The sequence below is a fragment of the Lepidochelys olivacea genome (genome assembly GCF_965140295.1).
Source record: "Lepidochelys olivacea isolate rLepOli2 genome assembly, chromosome: 6".
Taxonomy (NCBI): domain Eukaryota; kingdom Metazoa; phylum Chordata; order Testudines; family Cheloniidae; genus Lepidochelys; species Lepidochelys olivacea.
The window spans coordinates 98,162,250-98,185,509 of record NC_140416.1 but is presented as its reverse complement, the minus strand read 5'-3'; the positions used below and the strand labels follow the sequence as shown (position 1 = coordinate 98,185,509).

At 41.6% G+C, this 23,260-nt stretch overlaps 1 protein-coding gene across 3 annotated transcripts in view; it reads left to right on the top strand.

The window, feature by feature from the left end:
• Positions 1–23,260, top strand: part of RPS6KA5 (ribosomal protein S6 kinase A5) — a 194,679-nt gene that overhangs the window by 53,945 nt on the left and 117,474 nt on the right. For all 3 annotated transcript variants that reach the window (XM_084630302.1, XM_084630301.1, XM_084630300.1), the window contains exons 3-4: positions 11,221–11,439; positions 19,169–19,284. In XM_084630302.1, the coding sequence (XP_084486428.1) occupies positions 11,283–11,439; positions 19,169–19,284 (273 nt within the window). In that variant the 5' untranslated portion in view covers positions 11,221–11,282. The remainder of the gene's footprint in view (positions 1–11,220; positions 11,440–19,168; positions 19,285–23,260) is intronic.

Sequence of the window (23,260 nt, the reverse complement as noted above, 5' to 3'; positions counted from 1 at the left end):
ATCTCTGCAAGAAGGATTGGGGAAATAATGGCTCTGATGGCACATCCCCCTTTCACTGTGTTCTTCCCTGACAGGGTCACGCTTAGACCGTATCCAAAGTTAACTCCCAAGTTGATGTCTGCATTTCACATAAATCGGCTTCCAGGCTTTTATCCCAAATCTCATCAGGATAATATGGAAGCCATCCTCCATTCTCTCAGTATGAGGAGCATCTTGGCCTTCTATTTGGACAGAACAAGAGCCTTCAGAAAATCATAGAATCATAGAAGATTAGAGTTGGAAGAGACCTCAGGAGGTCATCTAGTCCAACCCCTTGATCAAAGCAGGACCAACCCCAACTAAATCATCACAGCCAGGGCTTTGTCAAGCCTTAAAAACCTCAAAGGATGGAGATTCCACCACCTTCCTAGGGAACCCATACCAGTGCTTCACCACCCTCCTAGTGAAGTAGTTTTTCCTAATATCCAACCTAGTCCTCCCCCACTGCAACTTGAGACTATTGCTCTTTATTCTGTCATCTGCTACCACAAAGAACAACCTAGCTCCATTCTCTTTTGAACCCCTATTCAGGTAGTTGAAGGTTGCTATCAAATCCCCCCTCACTCTTTTCTCTTCTGCAGACTAAATAAGCCCAGTTTCCTCTGCCTCTCCTCATAAGTCATGTGCTCCCGCTCCCTAATAATTTTTGTTGCCCACCACTGGACTCTCTGCAATTTGTCCACATCCTTTCTGTAGTGCGGGGCTCAAACAGATGTAGTACTCCAGATGTGGCCTCACCAGTGCCAACTAGAGGTGAATAATCACTTCCCTCAATCTGCTGGCAATGCTCCTACTAATGCAGTCCAATATGCTGTTATCCTCCTTGGCAACAAGGGCACACTGTTGACTCATATCCAGCTTCTCGCCCACTGTAAGCCCCAGGTCCCTTTCTGCAGAATGGTCCCCAGCCTGCAGTAGTGCATAGGAGTCTTCTGTCCTAAGTGCAGGATTCTGTACTTGTCCTTGTTGAACCTCATCAGATTTCTTTTGCCCAATCCTCCAATTTGTCTAGGTCACTCTGGATCCTATCCCAACCCTCCAGTTTATCTACCTCTCCTGCCATCTTAGTGTCATCCGCGAACTTGCTGAGGGTGTAATCCCATCCCATCATTCAGATCGTTAATGAAGATGTTGAACAAAACCGGCCCCAGGACCAACCCCTGGGGAACTCCGCTTGATACCAGCTGCCAACTAGACATCGAGCCATTGATCATTACCTGTTGAGCCCGACGATCTAGCCAGCTTTCTATCCACCTTATAGCCCATTCATCCAATCCATACTTCTTTAACTTGCTGGCAAGAATACTGTGGGAGACTTTAGCAAAACTTTTGATACGGTCAAGGTATATCACGTCCCCCACGTTCCCCATATCTACAGAGCCAGTTATCTCATCATAGAAGGCAATCAGGTTGGTCAGGCATAACTTGCCCTTGGTGAATCCATGTTGACTGTTCCAGATCACCTACCTCTCCTCCAAGTGCTTCAAAACGGATTCCTTGAGGACCTGCTCTATGATTTTTCCAGGGACTGAGGTGAGGCTGACTGGCCCATAGCTCCCCAGATCCTTCTCCTTCCTCTTTTTAAAGATGGGCACTACGTTAGCCTTTTTCCAGTCGTCCGGGACCTCCCCCGATCGCCATGAGTTTTCAAAGATAATGGCCAATGGCTCTGCAATCACATCCGTGAACTCCTTTAGTGCTCTCGGATGCATCGCCTCCGGCCCCATGGACTTGTGCTCGTCCAGCTTTTCTAAATAGTCCCGAACCACTTCTTTCTCCACAGAAGGCTGGTCACCTCCTCCCTATGCTGTGCTGCCCAGGGCAGCAGTCTGGGAGCTGACCTGGTTTGTGAAGACACAGGCAAAAAAAGCATTGAGTATTTCAGCTTTTTCCACATCCTCTGTCACTAAGTTGCCTCCCCCGTTCAGTAAGGGTCCCACACTTTCCCTGACCACCTTCTTGTTGCTAACATACCTGTAGAAACTCTTCTTGTTACGCTTCACATCCCTTGCTATCTTCAATTCCAACTGTGCTTTGGTCTTCCTGATTACACCCCTGCATGCTCGAGCAATATTTTTGTGCTCCTCCCTATCATCTGTCCAAGTTTCCACTTCTTGTAAGCTTCCTTTTTGTGTTTAAACTCAGTGAAGATTTCTCTGTTAAGCCAAGCTGGTCGCCTGCCATATTTGCTATTCTTACTGCACATACGGATGGTTTTGTCCCTGCACCCTCAATAACGGGTGGGCAAACTTTTTGGCCTGAGGGCCACATCGGGTTTCCAAAATTGTATGAAGGGCTGGTTAGGGGAGGCTGTGTCTCCCCAAACAGCCAGGCGTGGCCCGGCCCCTGCCTCCTATCCAACTTGCCTTCTTCTCGCCCCGTGACGGCCGCCCCGGGACTCCTGCCCCATCTAACCACCTCTTCTTCCTGTCTCCTGCCCGCCCCTGGAACTTCTGCCCCGACTTCCCACTCAGGACCCCTGCCCCCATCTAACCCCCCGTTCCACACCCCTGAACTCCCTTGCCCTCTATCCAACCCTCCCTGCCCCTTTACCGTGCTGCACAGAGCACCAGTGGCTGGTGGCGCTACAGCTGCGCCGCCCAGAGCACCGGATCAGGCCGAGGCTCTGCAACTGTGCTGCCCGGCTGCCCAGAGTGTTGCGGCGCAGTGCACTGAGGCTGCAGGGATGGGGGGACAGCAGGGGAGAGGCCAGGGGCTAGCCTCAGTGGGCCAGGAGCTCAGGGGCCGGGCAGGAGGGTCCCGTGGGCCGGATGTGGCCCGCAGGCCATAGTTTGCCCACTTGTGCTCAATAAGCCTTCTTTAAAATACAGCCAGTTCTCCTGGACTCCTTTCACCCTCATACTAGCCTCCTATCAGTACCCTGAGGCAGTCAGTCTGCTTTTCTGAAATCCAGGGTCCATAGTCTGCTGCTCTTCTTTCTTCCTTTTGTGAGGATCCTGAACTCCACCATCTTATGGTCACTGCTGCCCAGTTTGCCACCTACATCTCTGAGTCTTCCTCTCCATTGCAGGAAAGTCAAAAGGTACAGCAATTTCAGCTCAGAGACTCTCTGAATGGGTCTGAGGCTGTATTAAACTCTGTTAATAATTGAGTAACCTAAGACCCTTTTTTAATACGCACACGTTCTATGAGGTCGGTCTCCTTGTCCATCACCTTCTCCAATGTTATCCCTGTATCAGAAATCTGCAGAGCAGCTACCTGGTCATCTGTACTTACGTCTCGCAGTATACTATGCCATCTTGGGGGATTTGGCTGCAGATACCAAATTCAGTGCCAGAGTACTATCATCCATATCAGATTTGCCTCTGAAGTTCCAGTCTCCAGTGGTGAGCACTGCTTGCGAGTCACCTACAGTCCCATAGGGACCCTACTTGAAGTAATAGTAGTTACTCACCTTGTGCAGTAATGATGGTTCTTTGAGATGTGTGTCCCTATGGGTACTCCACAACCCACCCTTCTCCCCTTTACTTCAGAGTTCTAGTAGTTGACTCTGCAGTAGAGAAGGATCTGAGAAGGGATTGCCCATGCATGCTGGCTAGTCTTGTTGCAGGCAGAGAGCAGCGCACATGTGGGCAGGACAGACTACTACCAAAGTTCTCCGATCAGCAGTGCAGGGATGCAGACACACCTACAGCTGAGCATCCATAGGGGGGGGACACCTTGAAAAACCATTGTTACTGCACAAGGTGAGTAACTTCTTCCTTTGACTCTGATACAGAGTCCTCCAGTTCATCTTTTCCTCAAAGACTTTCTGTAGATCTTCTAAGTGAGTGGCAAGGGGAAAGCATCAGCACTCAGAGCGTAGCCGTTTTTCCAGCAAGGATAGAACATCTTGGCCTGAAATATATTGGCCCCCTATGACACATTCTTTCTTGCAGGGTTTTCCCTGGGATCGTGGGGTGCATCTCGCTTGCAGAAACGTGCATCTCTGCCCCAGTCCAGAGGGCAATTCTCTGATCATCATATGGACCAGCCCCAAGAACAGCCTCTGTTACAGATGCAAAAGGATGTCCATCGTCTCAAACAACGTCTTTTGGAGGAGCTTTTACCGGAGGATCCGCCTCTTCCCCAGGAGTTGCCAGTGGCCCTCACTTTCCCTGGACCGTTCCCAATTAATAATACCTATTACAGTGAACAAAAGCTTTGCGGATGACCCCTGCCTCACTAACTCTGACAGCTAAGAGTTGTGACGAGACCCTCAGGGTAGAACCTAGAACTGTGGGACCACTGTGTCCCCTTAATTCTTCACCCTGGGCTGTCTCTCACAATGCTTGGCCAGTGACAAGCAGCAAATTGCTCCAAACACTATTATTGCTCAGCGACCAGCATAAAGAGACACACACAGCTAAGGTGCATGATTATTCTCCAAGCCACTCATGAACTATACACAGAGAAACACCAGCAAATCCTTCCAACCTTGCACCCCAGAAATGTACCCTAGTACACTGCTCAAGGCCTTCTCTTGAACAATGCAAGCTCATTAATTAGTTCATCCTTCGTCTAAGGACAGTGGACGCACACCAGCCTTTGTAATCTGAGCAGATTCCCCAAGCACTTTAGACAAACTCACTGGTAAAGATAAAACATTAAAATAAGTTTATTAACTACAGAAAGATAGATTTTAAGTAATAAGTGGTAGCCATAAAGGTCAGAGATAGTTACCTAAGAAAATTAAAAGTAAAAATGCATTCTAAATCTTAAACTTTTAGACTAAGAAAGATTTGAATTAAACGGTTTTTCTCACCCCACTGGATGTTGTAGTTAGGTTACAGCTCTTAATACACAGGCTGAATTTCCTTCTCAGGGTGGGACCAATCTCTTTAGTTCAAAGTCTTTTTCTTCCCACTGTTCTTGTTGCCTTCAGAGTAGGTGGGGGACAGGAGAGGCGGTCCCATGATGTCACTGTCCCTTATTTTATATTCTTAGTTCATGTTTCAGGGAAGGTACTGGCCCAGACATGTCCTGGTGGGCCTTGGTGAGTCACAGAGTTGAGCAGTCTCCATTGTATGGTGCTTGGACAACTGTCTCTTCCAGTGTGTCACCTAGTTTGTTGCTATTGGAGAGCTAGCTGTGCGTGTCTCCAGGACACACAACATATTTTAATATAAACCATACAGCGGAATACCATAGTTCAATATACAATGATTATACACATTTTGACAGAACAGTGAGTTTCAGCCTTTCATATGGCATCTTATCAGGTATACTTTGTATGAAATATCACAGCCATATACAAATGATGAATATGGGGGTTACAAGGTGGTACAGTGCATCACAAGCATACAGATAACTGAAATCATAAACCATCCAAGGCCTTTGAGTGGTTTCGCTGCCTCCCCCTGCCAGCAGCTGCCCCCTAGTAGTCAATTTTCTCCAGTCCCGTGATCGTTAGATTTCTTAAAGGTGTGATTCTTCTGTTCCCACTCATCATGGTTTCTGGCTCCCTTGGGACCTCATCACCATCCTGGCAGCCCTCATAGTTCCACCATTCAAGCCTGTGGCCTCTTATTTGTCCTCACCTAATCCAAAAGATCTCTTTCCTTATAGCCATAACAGTGGTCAGGAGAATCTCTTGCTACAAGTATTGAAGGTGGGTCCTCTTTACACAGTGTTCTTCAAGGACAAAGTGGCCTTACAACAGTACTCAGAATTTTTATCTAAACTTTGTCTGCATTTTATTTAAACCAGACAAGATATCTCCCATTTTTGTTCCCAAAGCTGCATTGCATGCTGGCAGAGATAAGGAACATCTGTCTTTAAAAAGTCATGGAAGATGGGTGCAATTCCGGACAACTGGAGAAGGGCAAATATAGTGCCAGTCTATAAAAGGAATAAGGACTACCCGGGGAATTACATGCTAGTCAGCTTTTATTTCAGTAATCCGAAAGATAATAGATAATTAGTAATCAATTTGAAGACACCTAGAAAATAATAAGGTGATAAATGAGGCCTTGTATAAAAGGCCTAGTGTAAGGCCTAAGGTCCAAACAGAATCAGGTTCTGCTAGTATAAAGCAGAATTATCAAGAATCAGGCCAAGTCAGGTCCTGCCCTATTACAAAGCAGATGCCCACTTGCAAGTTTGCTATCCGATACAAGAACTTGGCAAGAACAGGGCTAGCATTGCAAAAACACAAGCACTCCTAGGCACTAAATATTAATGTAAACACATTTCAGAAGGGTAGTACCAGAACACCCCGATACAAGGGTATGGTATAAACCCATTTCCCAAAGATGATTCAAGGACTTGCTTACCCCTCTTAAAGATAAGATCAGGATGACAGGGTGATGCATAGAGATGTTTTGATCAAAATAACATGTACAAGGTAAAGCGTGGTGACTAACCATGTCAGAGGGGTAATATGTAACTTGTTTGTATCAGTGTATGAAAGAGGGGTCACAAAGGGGTTGTCTTTGTACAGCCTAAGGGGGAATGGCAAGTCCTGCTGTTCACTGAGCTGGTCCATTGCAATGAGCGTACATGTCTTAGTATCTCCGTAGAGTCTATGGGGTGCTATTACCGTGCTTTGTTGACAATAAACCTGGCCAAGTGCCTTTGCTACTGAACAGAGTCTGTGGTTATTTTGGGCAGTTTGATTGAGGTCTGCTGTACTATCTACCTGGCCAGAGCCAGCACTGCATGCAGAGAGAACACACACGCAGCTAACAACTGATGACTGTAAGTAACTGTCAAGGTGGATTTGTCAAGAACAAATTGTGTCAAACCAAACTAGTAGCTTTCTTTGACAGGATAACAAGCCTTGTGGATGGGATAACATGGTAAATGTGGTATATCTTGACTATTGTAAGGCTGTTGATACTGTCTCGCATGACCTCATAAACAAACTAGGGAAATACAACCTAGATGGAGCTTCTATAAGGTGGATGCATAGCTGGTTGCAAAACTATTCCCAGAGAGTAGTTATCTGTGGTTCACAGTCAAACTGGAAGGGAATATCAAGTGGGGTCCCACAGGGATCAATTCTGGGTCTAGTTCTGTTCAATAGCTTCAGCAGTGATGTAGATAATGGTGTAGAGAGTACACTTATAAAGTTTGTGGAACGATAGCAAGCTGGGAGGGGATGCAAGTGCTTTAGAGGATAGGATTAAAAGTCAAAATCTGGACAAACTGGAGAAATGGTCTGAAGTAAATGGGATGAAATTCAATGAGGACAAATGCCCAAGTACTTCACTTAGGAAGGAGCAATCAGTTGCACACTTACAAAATGGGAAACGACTGCCTAGGAAGGAGTACTGTGGAAAGTGATCTGGGGATCATAGTGGTTCACAAGCTAAATATGAGTTCTGGGTGCCACATTTCAGGAAAGATGTGGACAAACTTGAGAAGATTCAGAGAAGGGCAACAAAAATGATTAAAGGTCTAGAAAACATGTCCTATGAGGGAAGACTGAAAAAATTGGGTTGGTTTAGTCTGGACAAGAGAAGGCTGAGTGGGGACATAACAGTTTTCAAGTACATAAGAGACGGGGGGAGAAAAATTGTTCTTTGCTGCTTGTCCTATCCTCAAAGGATAATCAGCTTAGGTTGGACATTAGGTGCAGATATTTCAGGATAATCAGTGTGTGTTTGTGCATCTCTTATGTTGGTGGATCCCCAGCTAAATGTTTCTATCTCAGAAATAATTTCATTAAGATCTGTACTGAGATCTACACAATAGACTTACGGACAGAATTTGGATCTTGATCATGTAATTGAACTTCAGAAAATATGACTAAAATATATTTCTGTATAATGAAATAAATTGGATTGAAATTAGAGTTATCGAGTGGTGAGACTCTTACAGTGAGCTTTGTCTTGGTCAGGGAAGGAATTATAGGTCTACAGCCCTGATTCAAGGTAGTAGTTCCAATGGATTTTAGGACCCTGTGGTGGTACAAAAAGGATTCTAATTTTAGTTAGTCTGGTGTACATCAGGAATAACGTCACTGATTTAAATGGAGGTACTCTGGATTTACGCTGCTGTAACTCAGATCAGAATTCTGCCCAGTGTCTTTAATCTTATGTCTGCCTCTGTCTGGTTACTAAAGAATCGGGTTTATTTGCCAGGGAATCTTTATATTTCTGTTTGTTTAACATGACATAAGTGCAATTTGGAAACCATTTCTAAAATTTATATTTACTTATAAGCCGCATTCATAATCATAATTGCTTCTATTCCTATTTTTACTGCAAGGATTAATTTATAGGAAATGCATTAACATATTTTGTAATAAGGTGTGCTTAAGTTAAGTAGACTATAAAATTTGTAGGTTTTCAATCTTAAATTTCAATTTGAAATAACTTTTTGTTAGTCTGTGTACAATAAATGTGGAGTATTTTCCATGATCCTTAAATTAACTTCTGTTTTAATACTTAGGATGGGTTTTTCAAAAGGATCTAACGTAGTTATGTTTCCTACTCTCATTGAAAATCAATAAGAGTGGGAGCATGACTCTTTTTGGACCTTTGACAAGTGAATAAAGAATGAGATTTTCTACTCGCTTGTCAAAGCACTGTTATTCTTATGTCTAAGGAGACTTTGGAACACTTTAAAACCCATCAATATCACCTATAATTATATTGAGGAGTTACTGTTCAGAAACTAACAGGCAGGAAGTCAAGATGCCTCTGGCCTGGGAAGCAGGTCATATATATTTTTATTACCAATACTTTCTCGATTGCCTCTTTAGTATCTTAAGCAGCAGAGAGAGAGAGAGACCATATTGAAAAATACATTTGGAACATTGAAAACACTGGTAAAATTATGACCTAAATGTAATGAATATTATTTAAATAATTTTAATATAATTTTAAGTAGTACTTGTTTGCTACCAAAGTTTTAGAGTAGTGGTTCCCAAACTTGTTCTGCCGCTTGTGCAGGGAAAGGCCAGACTGGGCCTGTTTGTTTACATGCCGTGTCCGCAGGTTCGGCCAATCGCGGCTCCCAGTGGCTGCTGCTCCAGGCCAATGGGAGCTGCTGGAAGCAGCGCGGGCCGAGGGACGTGCTGGCCGCCGCTTCCCGCAGACCCCATTGGCCTGGAGCAGCGAACCGCGACCAGTGGGAGCCACGATCAGCGGAACCTGCAGACGCGATAGGTAAACAAACTGGCCCGGCCCGGCAGGGGCTTTCCCTGCACAAGCGGCAGAACAAGTTTGGGAATCACTATTTTAGAGAGTTAAGCCACTGAACCTGGTGCAAGTCCCTAGCTGAGCACCTGGAGCCTGAGTTTGTTGAAGTGCTAAACCCACTTTTGACAGCAGTAGCCTTTTCTGCAGGGGCAGATAAACTGAAATGAAGAAAATATTCTATTTGACTAATTCATTCAAAGTTAAGAAGTTGGGAGTTGAAAAAACAGGAAAGTTTGTTTTCCCCTACTAATCTTTAAATAAAAAAAAAGCATGAGAGGTTGAGATTTACTAGCTCTAAAATCTTGAAGGACATGGTGACCCAAAACAATCAATTCAGTTCACTAACTACAGATCATGCTTCCTTTGTTTAAACAATCAGTTTTAAATGCAAAACATGTTTTGATAAATTTTACTTTTATTCCCCGTATGTATCCAGCACATTCAAAGTAGTTTTATTTAATTAAAACATTTTAAAATGTTTGTGTGCATTTTTAATGAATTCCAGTTTCTATATGGATGTAGCTTGACACAAATAACAGTTAAAAAAATGTTAATCGTCTAATAAATGATATTCACAGTTTTCTAACATAATGAAAAAGAATAAAAGTTAAGAATCTGTGTAAATTAACAAACATGTATAGATACAGTATATCCTCTTGGTTAGCAAAAGTACCAAATTTAGTGTATTGGCTATATTCTGTTGGAAATCAACATGTTCTAATGATTGGTTTTCCTTAGAAAAATAACTAAACACAAATGCAAAACAAAATTAAAATCCATTTAGATGAAAATTGGAATTCAACTAAAATTGCACAAAAACATCATTTCAAAAATGTTTTTCAGGAGTTAAATAAAAATACCTCTTCAAAGAAAAGGTTGACAGAATCTTTTACCATGGGCAGAACAATGTATTATGATACAGCATGGCCAGAGGGCAGCAGGAGAGTGTTAGAGTGGAGCTTTATTCCCTGTAGAGGGAAGAAAGTTTGCTAGAGATTAATTAAAGGACCTGAAGCCAATTAGAGCACCTGAAGCCAGTCACCTGATAAAACCCCCCTGCTTCAATCAGACAAGGAAAGGAGTTGAAGCAGAGTGGATTGGTGTTGGAGTAGAGAGCAGTTTGGAGGAGTTGAAGCAGAGTGGACTGACGTTGGAGCAGAGAGCAGTTTGGAGGGAAGCAGAGGAGAGTTTGGAGAAGTGCTGCTGTGGGCTAAGAAGACCAAGACCCTAGGTAAAGGGACACTTGGTTTGTGCAGAGGGAGGGCAGGAAGCTCCACAAGCTGAAGGGCAGGAGAGGGAAGTAGCCCAGGGGAAGGAATGGCTAGTTCAAGTGGTTTACCGCTATCCCTAGGGCCCCTGAGCTGGGACCCGGAGTAGAGAGTAGGCCTGGGTCCCTCCCTCTCCACTCCCCTCCTCTAGGACACTAGTGGGGCAGTTAATACCCCAGTTCAGGGGTGAGAAACTGTGCCCTGACCCCTCCCCAAGAGGAGAAAGCGCGAGACCCATCAAAATAGTGCCGGCAATTTGCCACAATATTTATTCTCTAGCCTTGTTCTCTGAAAAAGCTGAACCATTTTGTTTGAAATGTTCAAAAATACCTAGCCTGAGACAGACACCTGACTTGGAAAATTTCGTCCCAAATGGTTAAAGTTTACCAAAGTTATTTGCAAATGAAAACAAGTGTTATAATGCGACATGTGGGGCAACCTTCCTAGGTGGTGCTACCCCGCCCCACTTGTAAGAGAGAGGGTTTGATTATTCTCTCTGATATACTTGTTTTCTGCTGGTATGATTCCACTGTTTTAAAAGGAGTTATGTAAGAGAAGGCAGAATCTGGCTCAAAGCATTTTAGCATTTATACACTTTTTAAAGTGCTTTGCAAGAAACAGTACTGAAAACTGTGTGAGCGCTTTTTAAAAAACATATAGTTGTAGAACATACGTATATTTGACCATATGATCAAATTAAACTCATGCTATTTCTCTTTGATTAATTGTACATCTCAATTTCCCTTCTTCCCTTTTTTTTTAAGCTTATGGAAAAGTATTTCTAGTGCGGAAAATAAGTGGCCATGATAATGGAAAGCTGTATGCCATGAAAGTATTGAAAAAAGCAACAATAATTCAAAAAGCCAAAACAACAGAGCATACAAGGACGGAACGACAAGTACTGGAACATATTAGGCAATCACCATTTTTGGTCACATTGCACTATGCTTTCCAGACAGACACAAAACTTCATCTCATTTTAGGTAAGTGGTTGTCATGATTGAAGTTGATTATTAATTTTTTTTTATTATTTTTCCCATTATTTAATATTCTGTTCTCCCCCCCCCCCCTTTGTGTTAGTTCACCTATAGCACCTGATCCAGTATGTGAAGTCCGAGCACACTTATCAGATTGGGTTCCAAAGGTGACTTAGGCAGAGAAATGCCTATCTTCCCCTGGTTTGGGCATTGCAGTGGGGCTTAGGCACCCAGAACATAGTGCAGGGCAACAGTCTGCGAGCGTTCAGGCAGAAACATGGGTGCCCAGGGAACTTTTACCACATTTAGTCACCAAGTGAGTTTAGGTGCCTATGAGGTTTGGCGGCAGCTAAAGAGGGTTTTGTGAATCTCACTGGGGTCTGATTCTGGGATTTAGGGGCCTAAAGAGGCAGTTAGGCACCAAAATCTTTTGTGAATCTAGCACTTGTTTGTTGTGTTTCAGCTTCAGTACTCTGTTCATATATGTTTTGTTTTTTTGTTTGTTTGTTTTGTTATCCATGACTCCCCTGTGTCATAATTCTGTAGTGCCATGACAAACCTGAGAAGACGGACAAATAATGGAAATACATTTTATTGAGCTTTTAGGAAATTTTGACTCACTTTTTGATTTAACCATGACTGCATGTCATCTGTTCGCTTTTCTGAAAAATTTCAAGCAAACTGTTTGTGCTTCCTTGAATATTTGGGAAAGAACTCTTATTTATGTGAGTTTGATATAATCATATGAATGAACATACTCACTTGGGAAATGTTCCTCACATCCTCACTCCCAAACATGCAAAGATAGTACACCATATTTGTGTACTGTCTGTGCATATTTGGGAGTGAGGATGTGAGGAAGCAGGGAGTGTCTTTAAATCACTGACTTTATTGTGAGCTGTGAATAAAAGGAAAACCAGGGGAAGGGAAGATGTTCAAATAGCAGAAAGGCTGCTTGTCAAGAGACACTGCACATGTTCCAGTTTAACTACATGGAATAAGGTGTTTGGAGTGTGGTCAGACATTTTCACGATTTTAAAGAAATTTAGGAATCCTATTATGGAATTTAAAGAACATGATTAAAAGTATAACACACAAGAATTCTCTGACGTATGTTAGAAACAAGAAACTTACAAGAATTGGTGGGTCTATTGGACCACCAGAGGGAGCGAACAGAAAAGGGTGCTGTAAAGGAAGCAATTGAAGATAAAGACATGGCTGAAAAGCTAAATAATTTCTTAGTATCAGTCTTCATGACATAGGATTTTGGGGAGATATCTAGCTTGGACCAACTCTTTTCTGATTTAAAAAAAAAAAAGATTAAGTACTCTCAGAGACTGAGATGTCAAAAGAAAAAAACAGTTACGTTTACCAATCAGGCCCAGATGGTGCATACCCAAAAGTTCTGAAAGAATTAAGTGATGAGTTGCTTGCAAAAATATGGAGTCTCTCTTTTAAAATTCACTATTAAACCAGAGGGATGAAGGGTAGCAAATATTGCCTGTAGTTAAAGAAGACTTATTGGTGATCTGGAATTACAAGACCGTAACCCTTACTTCTGTACTGGGTAAACTGGTTGAAGCAATAATGAAAAATAGAATAATAGAACACCTAACTTCATGATACAGTAGGATTGAACCAGCAAGGTTTTTGAAGAGGATGATGGTTCCTTGTTGGATCTATTATAAATATTTATATGTTTCAATAAGAGTGACTAAAGAAAAACTCAATGAGAGTTTATTTAGGGTGAAATAAGTCATGTAAGTCCTTTGAAAAATTTTACTCTTAGACTTTCAAAAAGGCCTTTGTCAAAGTCCCTCACAAGGGTGTGAAAGTAAAATATTGTCATACATCAGAAACTGTCCAAGAAACAAAGACTAGAAATAAATGGACAGACTTAATCGCAGAACGGTAAGAGCAGGGTGTCAGAAGGTTCAGTTTTACAGTGTTTCCCAACCGGTGTGCCATCAGGTATGAACAGGAGTGCCACGGAATTTTGCAAAAGTCACTAAAAATTCTCATTTTAATTAGTGTCATAACCAAATTTCATTTTGTACTGTTGCTCTTCGGGTGTTCGTGCGTGATACAGGCGTTACACACACTGTAATCAAATCACCTTGCTGTTCACATGGTATCACATGGTAGCCATGTTTTCTTATCAACCGTTAAGTTACAGTGATGAATTTTAAATTGAAGACCTGAAAATGGACAGATATTTGAAGAAAAGAGTTTGGCATCTCCACATCTACTTTCAGTGATGAAGCTGAACATGAACATAATAAAGTCAAAGTTGTGAGCCAACACTATTGTGAGAGCATTTGCAGTTTGGATTTTTGTTTACAGGTGAACCATCTTGCTCTCTTCATCAGTATTATGTGTGGGGCAAAAGTCTCAAACCATGCAAGTTTGCCAAGTAAGTTAAATTGACACCTTACAAGCAAACATCTATCCCTTGTGAACAAGGGCAATTTTTTTGGAACATTTAAAGGATCAAAATGAAAAACAAGTGCAAATGATTAAAGGCTATGTCATAGTTTCTGATAAACCATTGGAAGCAAGCTGCTTGGTTGCTGAGTTTGTAGTGAAAGCGAAAAAGCTGCACGCAGTCGAAGAAACATCAGTTTTACTAGCATGCCAAGAAATGATGAGAGTAATGTTAGATGCAAATGCAGTCAATGAAATTGCAGAAGTTCCCCTTTCAGATAATATAAGTCACCGCATTGATGAGATCAGCTGACATTGAAACTGTGCTCTGAGGCAAAAAGTCAGATCAAGAGGAAAATTTGTGCTGTAACTGGATGAATCGGCAGATATCAGTAGTCATGCTCAACTCTTAGCTAACATCAGGTAAGTTGATGGAAATAGTATAAAAGAATGTTATTTTATTTTTCAGACAACTGCCAGGTCACATACCTGCAGAGGAATCTTGAGGAGGGAGAATTGCAATGGAAAAATTGTCTTAGTGTTTGCACAGACAGGACTGCCCCCAAGACTGGCAAAGTGAAGGGTTTGTAAACAAGGCTAAAGAACAAAACCTAGATGTGCTGGTGACCCACTTTTTCCAGCACCGTGATGCTCTTATGGCCAAAACACTGCCAGAAGAACTTTCCTTAGTGTTAGAGCAGGAAAGATAGTCAACTTAATAAAATCATGGTTCTTAAAATGTGGCCTTTTCTCACTGTTGTGTGATGAAGTGGGATCAGAACACCAGAGTTTACTTTTGCACACAGAAATACACTGGATTTTCCACGGAAAAGTTTTCTCATGTTTTTATGAGCTGAAAGAAGAGTTAAAAACGTTCTTAGCTTTGGAGGAATCAGCATACACGGACTTAATTGCTGGTGTGGCATGGTGTGCAAACCATGCCTACCTTGCCGATATATTTCACCACCGCAGTGAACTGACCAGGAAAATGCAAGGTAGTCTACTTATTTTTCCTTATATCAGAGATGTCAGCAACAGCATCTGCAAGCTTAGTCTTTTTTCAGAGCCAGCACAAAAAAGCGGTCTTTCAGATCCAGACCTAAGACAAAATAGCCTGCTCCCTCCTTTTGAACACAGGTTTCAGAGTAACAGCTGTGTTAGTCTGTATTCACAAAAAGAAATAGCCCCCCAACCTGAAGCAAATACTCACCAGCAACCACATACCACACAACAGAACCACTAACCCAGGAACCTATCCTTGCAACAAAGCCCGTTGCCAACTGTGCCCACATATCTATTCAGGGGACACCATCACAGGGCCTAATCACATCAGCCACACTATCAGAGGCTCGTTCACCTGCACATCCACCAATGTGATATATGCCATCATGTGCCAGCAATGCCCCTCTGCCATGTACATTGGTCAAACTGGACAGTCTCTACGTAAAAGAATAAATGGACACAAATCAGATGTCAAGAATTATAACATTCATAAACCAGTCGGAGAACACTTCAATCTCTCTGGTCACGCGATCACAGACATGAAAGTTGCGATATAACAACAAAAAACCTTCAAAACCAGACTCCAGCGAGAGACTGTTGAATTGGAATTCATTTGCAAATTGGATACAATTAACTTAAGCTACCTTGCATAATGACTTAGCCACTCCCACTCTCTATTCAAGCTTATTTCCCCTTGTTTTTTCTAACCCCCCCTCCCCCCCCTTAGACATTCTTGTTAAACCCTGGATTTGTGCTGGAAATGGCCCACCTTGATTATCATACACATTGTAAGGAGAGTGATCACTTTAGATAAGCTATTACCAACAGGAGAGTGGGGTGGGGGGAGAGAAAACCTTTTGTAGTGGTAAACGCCCATTTTTTTCATGCTTTGTGTGTATAAAAAGATCTTCTGTACTTTCCACAGTATGCACCCGATGAAGTGAGCTGTAGCTCACGAAAGCTTCTGCTCAAATAAATTGGTTAGTCTCTAAGATGCCACAAGTACTCCTTTTCTTCTTTTGAACACAAGATCTCAGATTTGATGTGAGGATCTGTGTCTTCTTTTATGAACAACTGGAGGCTTATTACATTGGACAAGGGGCCGTAGAAATTGTTTAAAAAAGGGCTATAGCATTCATTTTCAAAACTTACCTCTTTTCAGTTCCCTCTATTCTTCCTTTTTTCAGGGGACTTACTCACGAGGCTATTATACTTTCAGAAATACAGAAACTGCTCCTGATAGGGGCTCTTGAGGACGTACCCAAACATCTGTAGGGTTGGGAGTTTTATCCAAGATATTTCTTGGCACAGAAAAAAGATGAGCGTTTTTGTACCATTCTAGATTTAAGAAAATTGAGCAGATAAATTCTGTCTTCATATGTGAATCCTAAGCATCTATAATTCCCTTGCTTCTAACTATGGGTTGGTTTGTGACTCTCAATTTAAAGGTCACATATTTTCATATTTCTGTCCTTCGGAATGATTGACAATACCTTCATTTCATATGAGTATGTGGGATTTTTGTATAAAGTCTTCCCGTTTGGCCTGAGCACAGCACTAAAGTGCCTTTCTGTGGTAGCAGCACATCTGAGAAAGTTAGGGTATTGTTGTTGACTTATATTTGGCCAATAGTTTGCTAATGGCAGCTACACACAAAGAGCTGTTACTTCACAGGAGTTTTCAGCCTCCCTTGTTTTGGATCTGGGTCTATTTCAGAACTCAAAAAAATCAAATCTTTACCCAATCCAGAGAATTCTTTTCATAGGCTCTATTTTGAACTCAGTAGGAGCAAAAGCTTTTCTCCCAGGTGATAGGTTTCTGAAAATAGAGCCCCTTTATTTTGGAAAGTCTCACCCGTCAAACTCAGAAAGTGGTCTTCTTTCTGGGTCTCAAGGGTTTGATGGCAGCTGCCACTGACATAACTCCATTTGCTTGTCTCAGGATGAGGCTGAGGCAGCACTGATGTCTCAAATTTTACACACCCTGTCTGGACAGCCCTCAGATGTTTGTCACTCTGCCTCAAGATGTTCTCAATTCATTGATGTGGTGGACAGACAAATCAGATGTCCTCAGAGACATCCTGTGTAATTCCCCTTCACTATTGGTCTTGATAACTTCAGATGTATCACACACTGGATGAGGAGTGCATTTGGGTCATTTTACAGTTCAGGGCCACTGGGCTTCTCAGGAAAAGAGCTTGCTTATAAACGTGTTGGAGTTAAGAGCCATTAGTTTGATCTTTACTTCCTCAAGCAATGGACAATACGTCCACTATGTGTTACATTAACGAGCAAAGGGGTGCTGACTCTTCACAGTTATGTGCTGAAGCAGCCATTAGGGGATTTGTGCATTCTTCACAATGTCTGTCCTTTAGCAGGGGAGAACCATGTGCTGGCAGAATGTCTCAGCAGGGACAGTTCTTAGATACGTGAAGAGAGTTCTAAACCTATTATTTGGAGGGGGCCATTTAGGGATCTGGGGCAAACACTGGGGACTGGTCCTGCTTTGAGCAGGGGGTTGGACTAGATGACCTCCTGAGGTCCCTTCCAACTCTGATATTCTATGATTCTATTTAAATAAAACTGCTTTTTAGGAAATCATTTACGTTGTTTGTTTCTTATTCTAAGAATCATATGGGTCACAGTATGTTTGCTCACATATTTCCTGATACACTGTTTAACCTATCATTGAAAGTTACAAGTTAATGACAGTTTGTGTGCATTCTGTTGTAAGTTCTCATACTACTATAGCAGTAGCAGTATCTTTTGCTTGCTTTACATTAGGGCTGCCAAGCGATTAAAATAATTAATCGCGATTAATCGCTCAATAAAAAATTAATCGCGATTAATTGCTCAATTAATCACACTTGTTAAACTAGTTGAATACCATTAATTTAAATATTTTGGATGTTTTCTACATTTTCAAATATATTGATCAATTATAACAGAATACAAAGTGTACAGTTCTCACTTTATATTTATTTTTGATTACAAATATTTGCACTATGAAAAAGCAAAAGAAATAGTATTTTTCAATTCACCTAATAAAAGAAGTGTAGTGTAATCTCTTTATCATGAAAGTTGAACTTACAAATGTAGAATTATGTACAATATAAAGAACTGCATTCAAAAATAAAACAATGTAAAACTTTAGAGCCTACAGTCAACTCCGTCCTATTTCTTGATCAGACAGTCGCTCAGACAAACAAGTTTGTTTACATTTGCAGGAGGCCATGATGCCAGCTTCTTTTTCACAATGTCACCTGAAAGTGAGAATAGGTGTTCTCATGGCACTGTTGTAGCTGGTGTCGCAAGATATTTACGTGCCAGATGTGCTAAAGATTCATATATCCCTTCATGCTTCAACCACCATTCCAGAGGACATGCGTCCATGCTGGTGACACGTTCTGCTCAATAACAATCCAAAGCAGTGCAGACCAACACATGCTCATTTTCATCATCTGAGTCAGATGCCACCAGCAGATTTTCTTTTTTGATGGTTCGGGTTCCGTAGTGTCTGATCCAGTAGCATTCTCAGAGCACACATAAACCGATGAGGATGTGATTGTTCCTCAGGGAGCCTTACGCCTTCTGAGAACTCTGCTACTACACCCTTTCCTTCCCTTCCCAGTTTTGGAACACCTCCTGTCCAAAATACCGTGTTCCATGCCTGCGCAGTGCAAAAGGGGGTGGTGATGGCACATGAGGAGAAAGTTCCTCTGATACTTCCTGTCAGCAGAATTTTCTCCTGCATAGGGGGAATTCTTCAGTGGCTGTCTCCAGACTTTTTGAGCCTGCTTTGTGCTACATAATTTTGCACTGCTTATGTCGTACAAAGTTAACTGAAGATTCTGCTCCCTTGTTGTTCTTCCCTCTTTTATAAGTGTGCATAAATGTGGTGTTTGTAGGTCTTGTATTCCTTTTCTAAGCCTCTTGGTAAATAAATGAAAGACTGACTCTTTAAAAAGAGAATTCTTTGTAATTTGCCTTTTGTACTTGTGAGATAAATAGGTTTTTGCTATTACTGAACTGCTGTGTGAAAAGTCTACTTAAGGGAAACTTTAATTTTGGGCCTTGGATTTTAAACTCTCTAAAGTTTCTCATATTCCTTCCTCAAGGGATTTCAAGTTCTGTATATGTATGTATAAAAACCTGTATACGTACATGTAAAATATTATTAAAATACAATAAAAGCATCTAGTTCAGAACATTTGTTGTTTTTTTTCAAGAAATGGTAATATGTCAAAATAATTTTTAAAAAAACTTTTAAAAGAAAGTAAAATTACTAGATTATCTGTTTTTATTTATAGACTATATAAATGGAGGAGAACTTTTTACTCACCTTTCTCAAAGAGAGAGATTTACAGAAAATGAGGTACAGATATACATTGGAGAAATTGTACTGGCTCTTGAACACCTGCACAAGGTAAGACAGTTTTTTCCATCAATGCTTTCTTGTTAGGTACATCTTCATGATTATATAAAAAATAAAAAGGACTTAATTTTTTTGTTTAAATATATAGAGCATGATTATATACACCAATTTTAAATATTAATTATTTAATGAATTATAAATACATCTTCCTTTATTACGTATTCAGTTGTTGTATCTGTGCACCGATTAAGACTAGAGTCTACTCTCTGCCTCTAGAGTCAGTATTTGTTATTTTGCCAATTGGTTGTTGCTTTCTGAATATCTCCATTTCCAATAGTACTTCTTTCCACACATGAAATGTCATTATGACTCTCATTTTCTTTCAGCATAAAGGACAGAAATGTCTGCAGTCAATTTTTATCACTGTCTCCTTTCATTAAAATTATAGGTTAAAATTTTCAAATCTGAGGCCTAAAATTAGATAGGTGCCTAAATAGGAAATTGGGTAAGTGAGGCATAATTTACAAAGATGTCCCATTGAATTTACTGGGATTTGTAAGTCATAGACTTTAAGGCCAGAAGAGACCGCCAGATTGTTTAGTCTGACCTTGTGTATATCACAGGACACCAGCACTATCCAGCACCTGCACACTAAACCCAACACCCGAAATTAAACCAAAGTATTACAGCCCACTGAAGACTAGACTGTTATATGCAGAGAATAGAATGGAGCAAGGTGCACCAGTGCTTGAGGGCTCCTGAAATGATTAAGCAAGATATACCCAGATCATCCTGGCAAGTAACCTGCACCCACACATTGAAGAGGAAGGTGGAAAAAAACCCAAGACTACTGCCCATGTGATCTGGAGAAAAAGTCCTTCCCCACCCCACATGTGGCAATCAGTGAGACCATGAACAAGAACCAGCCAGCCACGCACCTGAGAGAGAGAATGTCTGGTGCCACCACAGAGCCCTGTACCTCCCCATCTAATGTCCCATCTCCAGCTGTGTCCATCCTGATATTTCAGAGGAAGGAGATAAAAAACAGCCAAAAACCAGAATACATTGTAGGGGAGGGAAATCCCTTCCTGACCCCTGCAAGTCTCTGGCTGAAACCCTGAAGAATAAGCTTTTAAGAACATATGGCATAAACCCGAAGTGAGACGCAGGGCTTCGGAGTCCTGCCTACTACCATCGTAAGCTACCCCCCTCATACAGTCACACTCATAAATGTGTCTAGTTGTCTTAAAGCTAAGTAAGTTGTTTACCCCTACAACTCCTATTGGAAGGCTGTTCCAGAACCTCACCCCTCTGATGGTTAGAAACCTTGTAATTTCCCAGCTTGAATTTTTTCATGACCAGTTTATATCCATTTGTTCTTGTGCCAACATTGTCCTTGAGCTTAAATAGTTTTTCTCCCTCCCCTGTATTTACCATGTAATGTATTTTTAAAAAGCGGTCATATCCCCTCTCGGCCTTCTTTTTGCTGGACTAAACAAGCCAAACTCTTTAATCTCCTATCAAAAGATAGGCCCTCCATTCTTCTGGTCATCCTAGCAGTTCTTCTCGGCACCTGTTTTGGTTTAAATTAATCTTTCTTGAACATGAGTGAGCAGAACTGTACACGGTATTCCAAATGAGGTCTTACCAGTACCTTGTACGATGGCATTAATTCTTTATCTCTACTAGAAATGCCCTGCATGAAACCTATTAATATCGCCTTTTTCACAACTGCATTTCACAGATGACTTATGCAGTGGTTCATAGTTATATTGTGACTGACACTTGCACTTAGGTCTCTCTTCTTCGTCACTTTAAGCTGATGAGCTGCCAGCAGAAGTTCTTATTAGATCCTAAGTACAACGATCTTGCACTTTCTACTGTTGAGTTTCATTCCATTTCTGCCAATCCGGTGTTCAAGAACATCCAGATCCCCATGTATAATATTCCAATTCTCCTCTGTATTGACAATGCCTCCCAACTTTATCAACAGCAAATTTCATTAGCACACGTCTATTTTTTTGTGCTAAGGTCATAAATAGGAATAAGATTGGTCTCAAAACTAATCTTTGAGGAGTTCCACAAGTAACCTCCTTTCAGTCTGATAATTCGCTTTTCAGGATAACCTGTTGCTTCCTCCCCTTTAGCCATTTCCTTATCCACCTTACAGTTCTTGTACTGATCCGCATTTTCCCTAATTAAACTAATTTCCCATGTGACATCACATCAAATGCTGTGTTGAAGTCCAAGTATATTAAATCTACTGCTTTTCCATTATCTAAAAAAATCATTTATTTTTCTCAAAGTAGTAGATCAGGTTAGTTTGGCATGATCTACGTTTGGTAAACCTGTGAGGCATTCTATTCCCTTTACCATTTATTTCCATTAATTTAATTATTCTTTTCTTCACAATTTGTTTTAAAGCCTGACATACTCCTAAGGTTAATTTAACAGACCTGTAATTTTCCAAATCACTTTTAAAAAAAATGTAAGTATGACATTAACTATTCTCCAGTCATATTCTCCCTGAATAGATTGCTAATCTAGTAGCAAAGTTTTTTTAATAAATCAATCTCATGTGCCAGTTCTTTCAGTGTTCTGGGATGGAAATTATCCATTCCCTCCTATTTGAGCGAATTAAGCTCTTCAAGTTGTTTTTTTTCCCCCCATCTCAGTAACTGGTAGTTTCCAGTTCTAGACCCTCATTTCCATCAGCCATACCGCCTTTTTGCACATGTTTCATATGATCATCCTGTTGAAAACCAAGGAAAAAAGTATTCATTCTGGGGACTCAGCACTTCTAAAAATCAGGCCACTTCCATTTAGATTCTAAATATAAATTTAGGGGCCTGGGAATGAGCTCCCCCTTCAGATCCTGGAAACCATGGCTGGTAAGCCCTCTTTGTGAACTAAGCAACATGATTAATTCCAGCAGGTACCTCAACCAAGTGTCTCTTTATTGCTGTTTATGCTGCAGATAAATCACAACACAGCCACAGTTACGTAGAGCCCCTTTCCTGCTCTCTGGCTTAGCCTTTTATATGGCTGGCTTTCTTCTCAGAGCTATCAAGATGGTGAGCCAATTATCTTCATAAGGCTCCCAACAGGCGCAAGTGTTATTTTCTACTCTTCCAACCCCAAACTACCTAAGTCCCTCCTACTCTTAACTACACCTGGTGACCACGGAGTTCTAAGTGACCAGGTAGTTTATAGCTACTAACAGTGCCCTGTCACAGAGCCTACCTCTAGACAGCCAAGTTTTGAAAATTTTGATATTAGTGAACAATATATATGTTCGTGGTCTTCAGTAAAACAGCCCACCTGTTCTTCCCAGGGGAGAGGCTATAATGAAAATGTTTGCACTTTCAGCTCCTTATTTTGGCTAGGTGATAGAGTAGAGGCCAAGACTCTAGTTTTTTTGTACATGAGGCAGAGAGCGTGAGGCCAGAAGGAATCACCAGATCATCTAGTCTGTCCTTCTGTACATCACAGGCCACCCAACAACCGAAATCAGATCACAGTATTACAGCCCAGAGAAGACTAGACTATTATGTGCCACAGGCAGAGGGTAGGAGAGACTGAGGTGCACCAGTGCTTGAGGCCCCTGCAATGGTTTGTAAACGATTAAGCAAGCAAGTGACACACATCCACTCGCTAGCAGTGATCTTGGGGGGTTTTCAACTTCCTTTGCAATCTGACCTGGTGGAAGATTCTTTCCCAGCCCCATATATGGCAATCAGGTAGATCCTGAGCATTTGAACAAGAATCAGTCAGCCCAAGTACCTGAGAGACAGAATGCTCAATGCCTCCTTGGGCCCCTGGCCTATCCTGCTTAATGTCCCATCTCCAGCTATGGCCATCTCTGATACTTCAGAAGAAGATTTAAATAAAAAATCCCAAACCTCCAAGAATACATTGGGGGAGAGGGGGACTCCCTTCCTGATCCCTGCAGGTGTCCGGCTGAAACTTTGAAGCCTGAGCTTTACGAGCGTAAGACGTAGTAATACTAATAGCACGGTCTCTGATG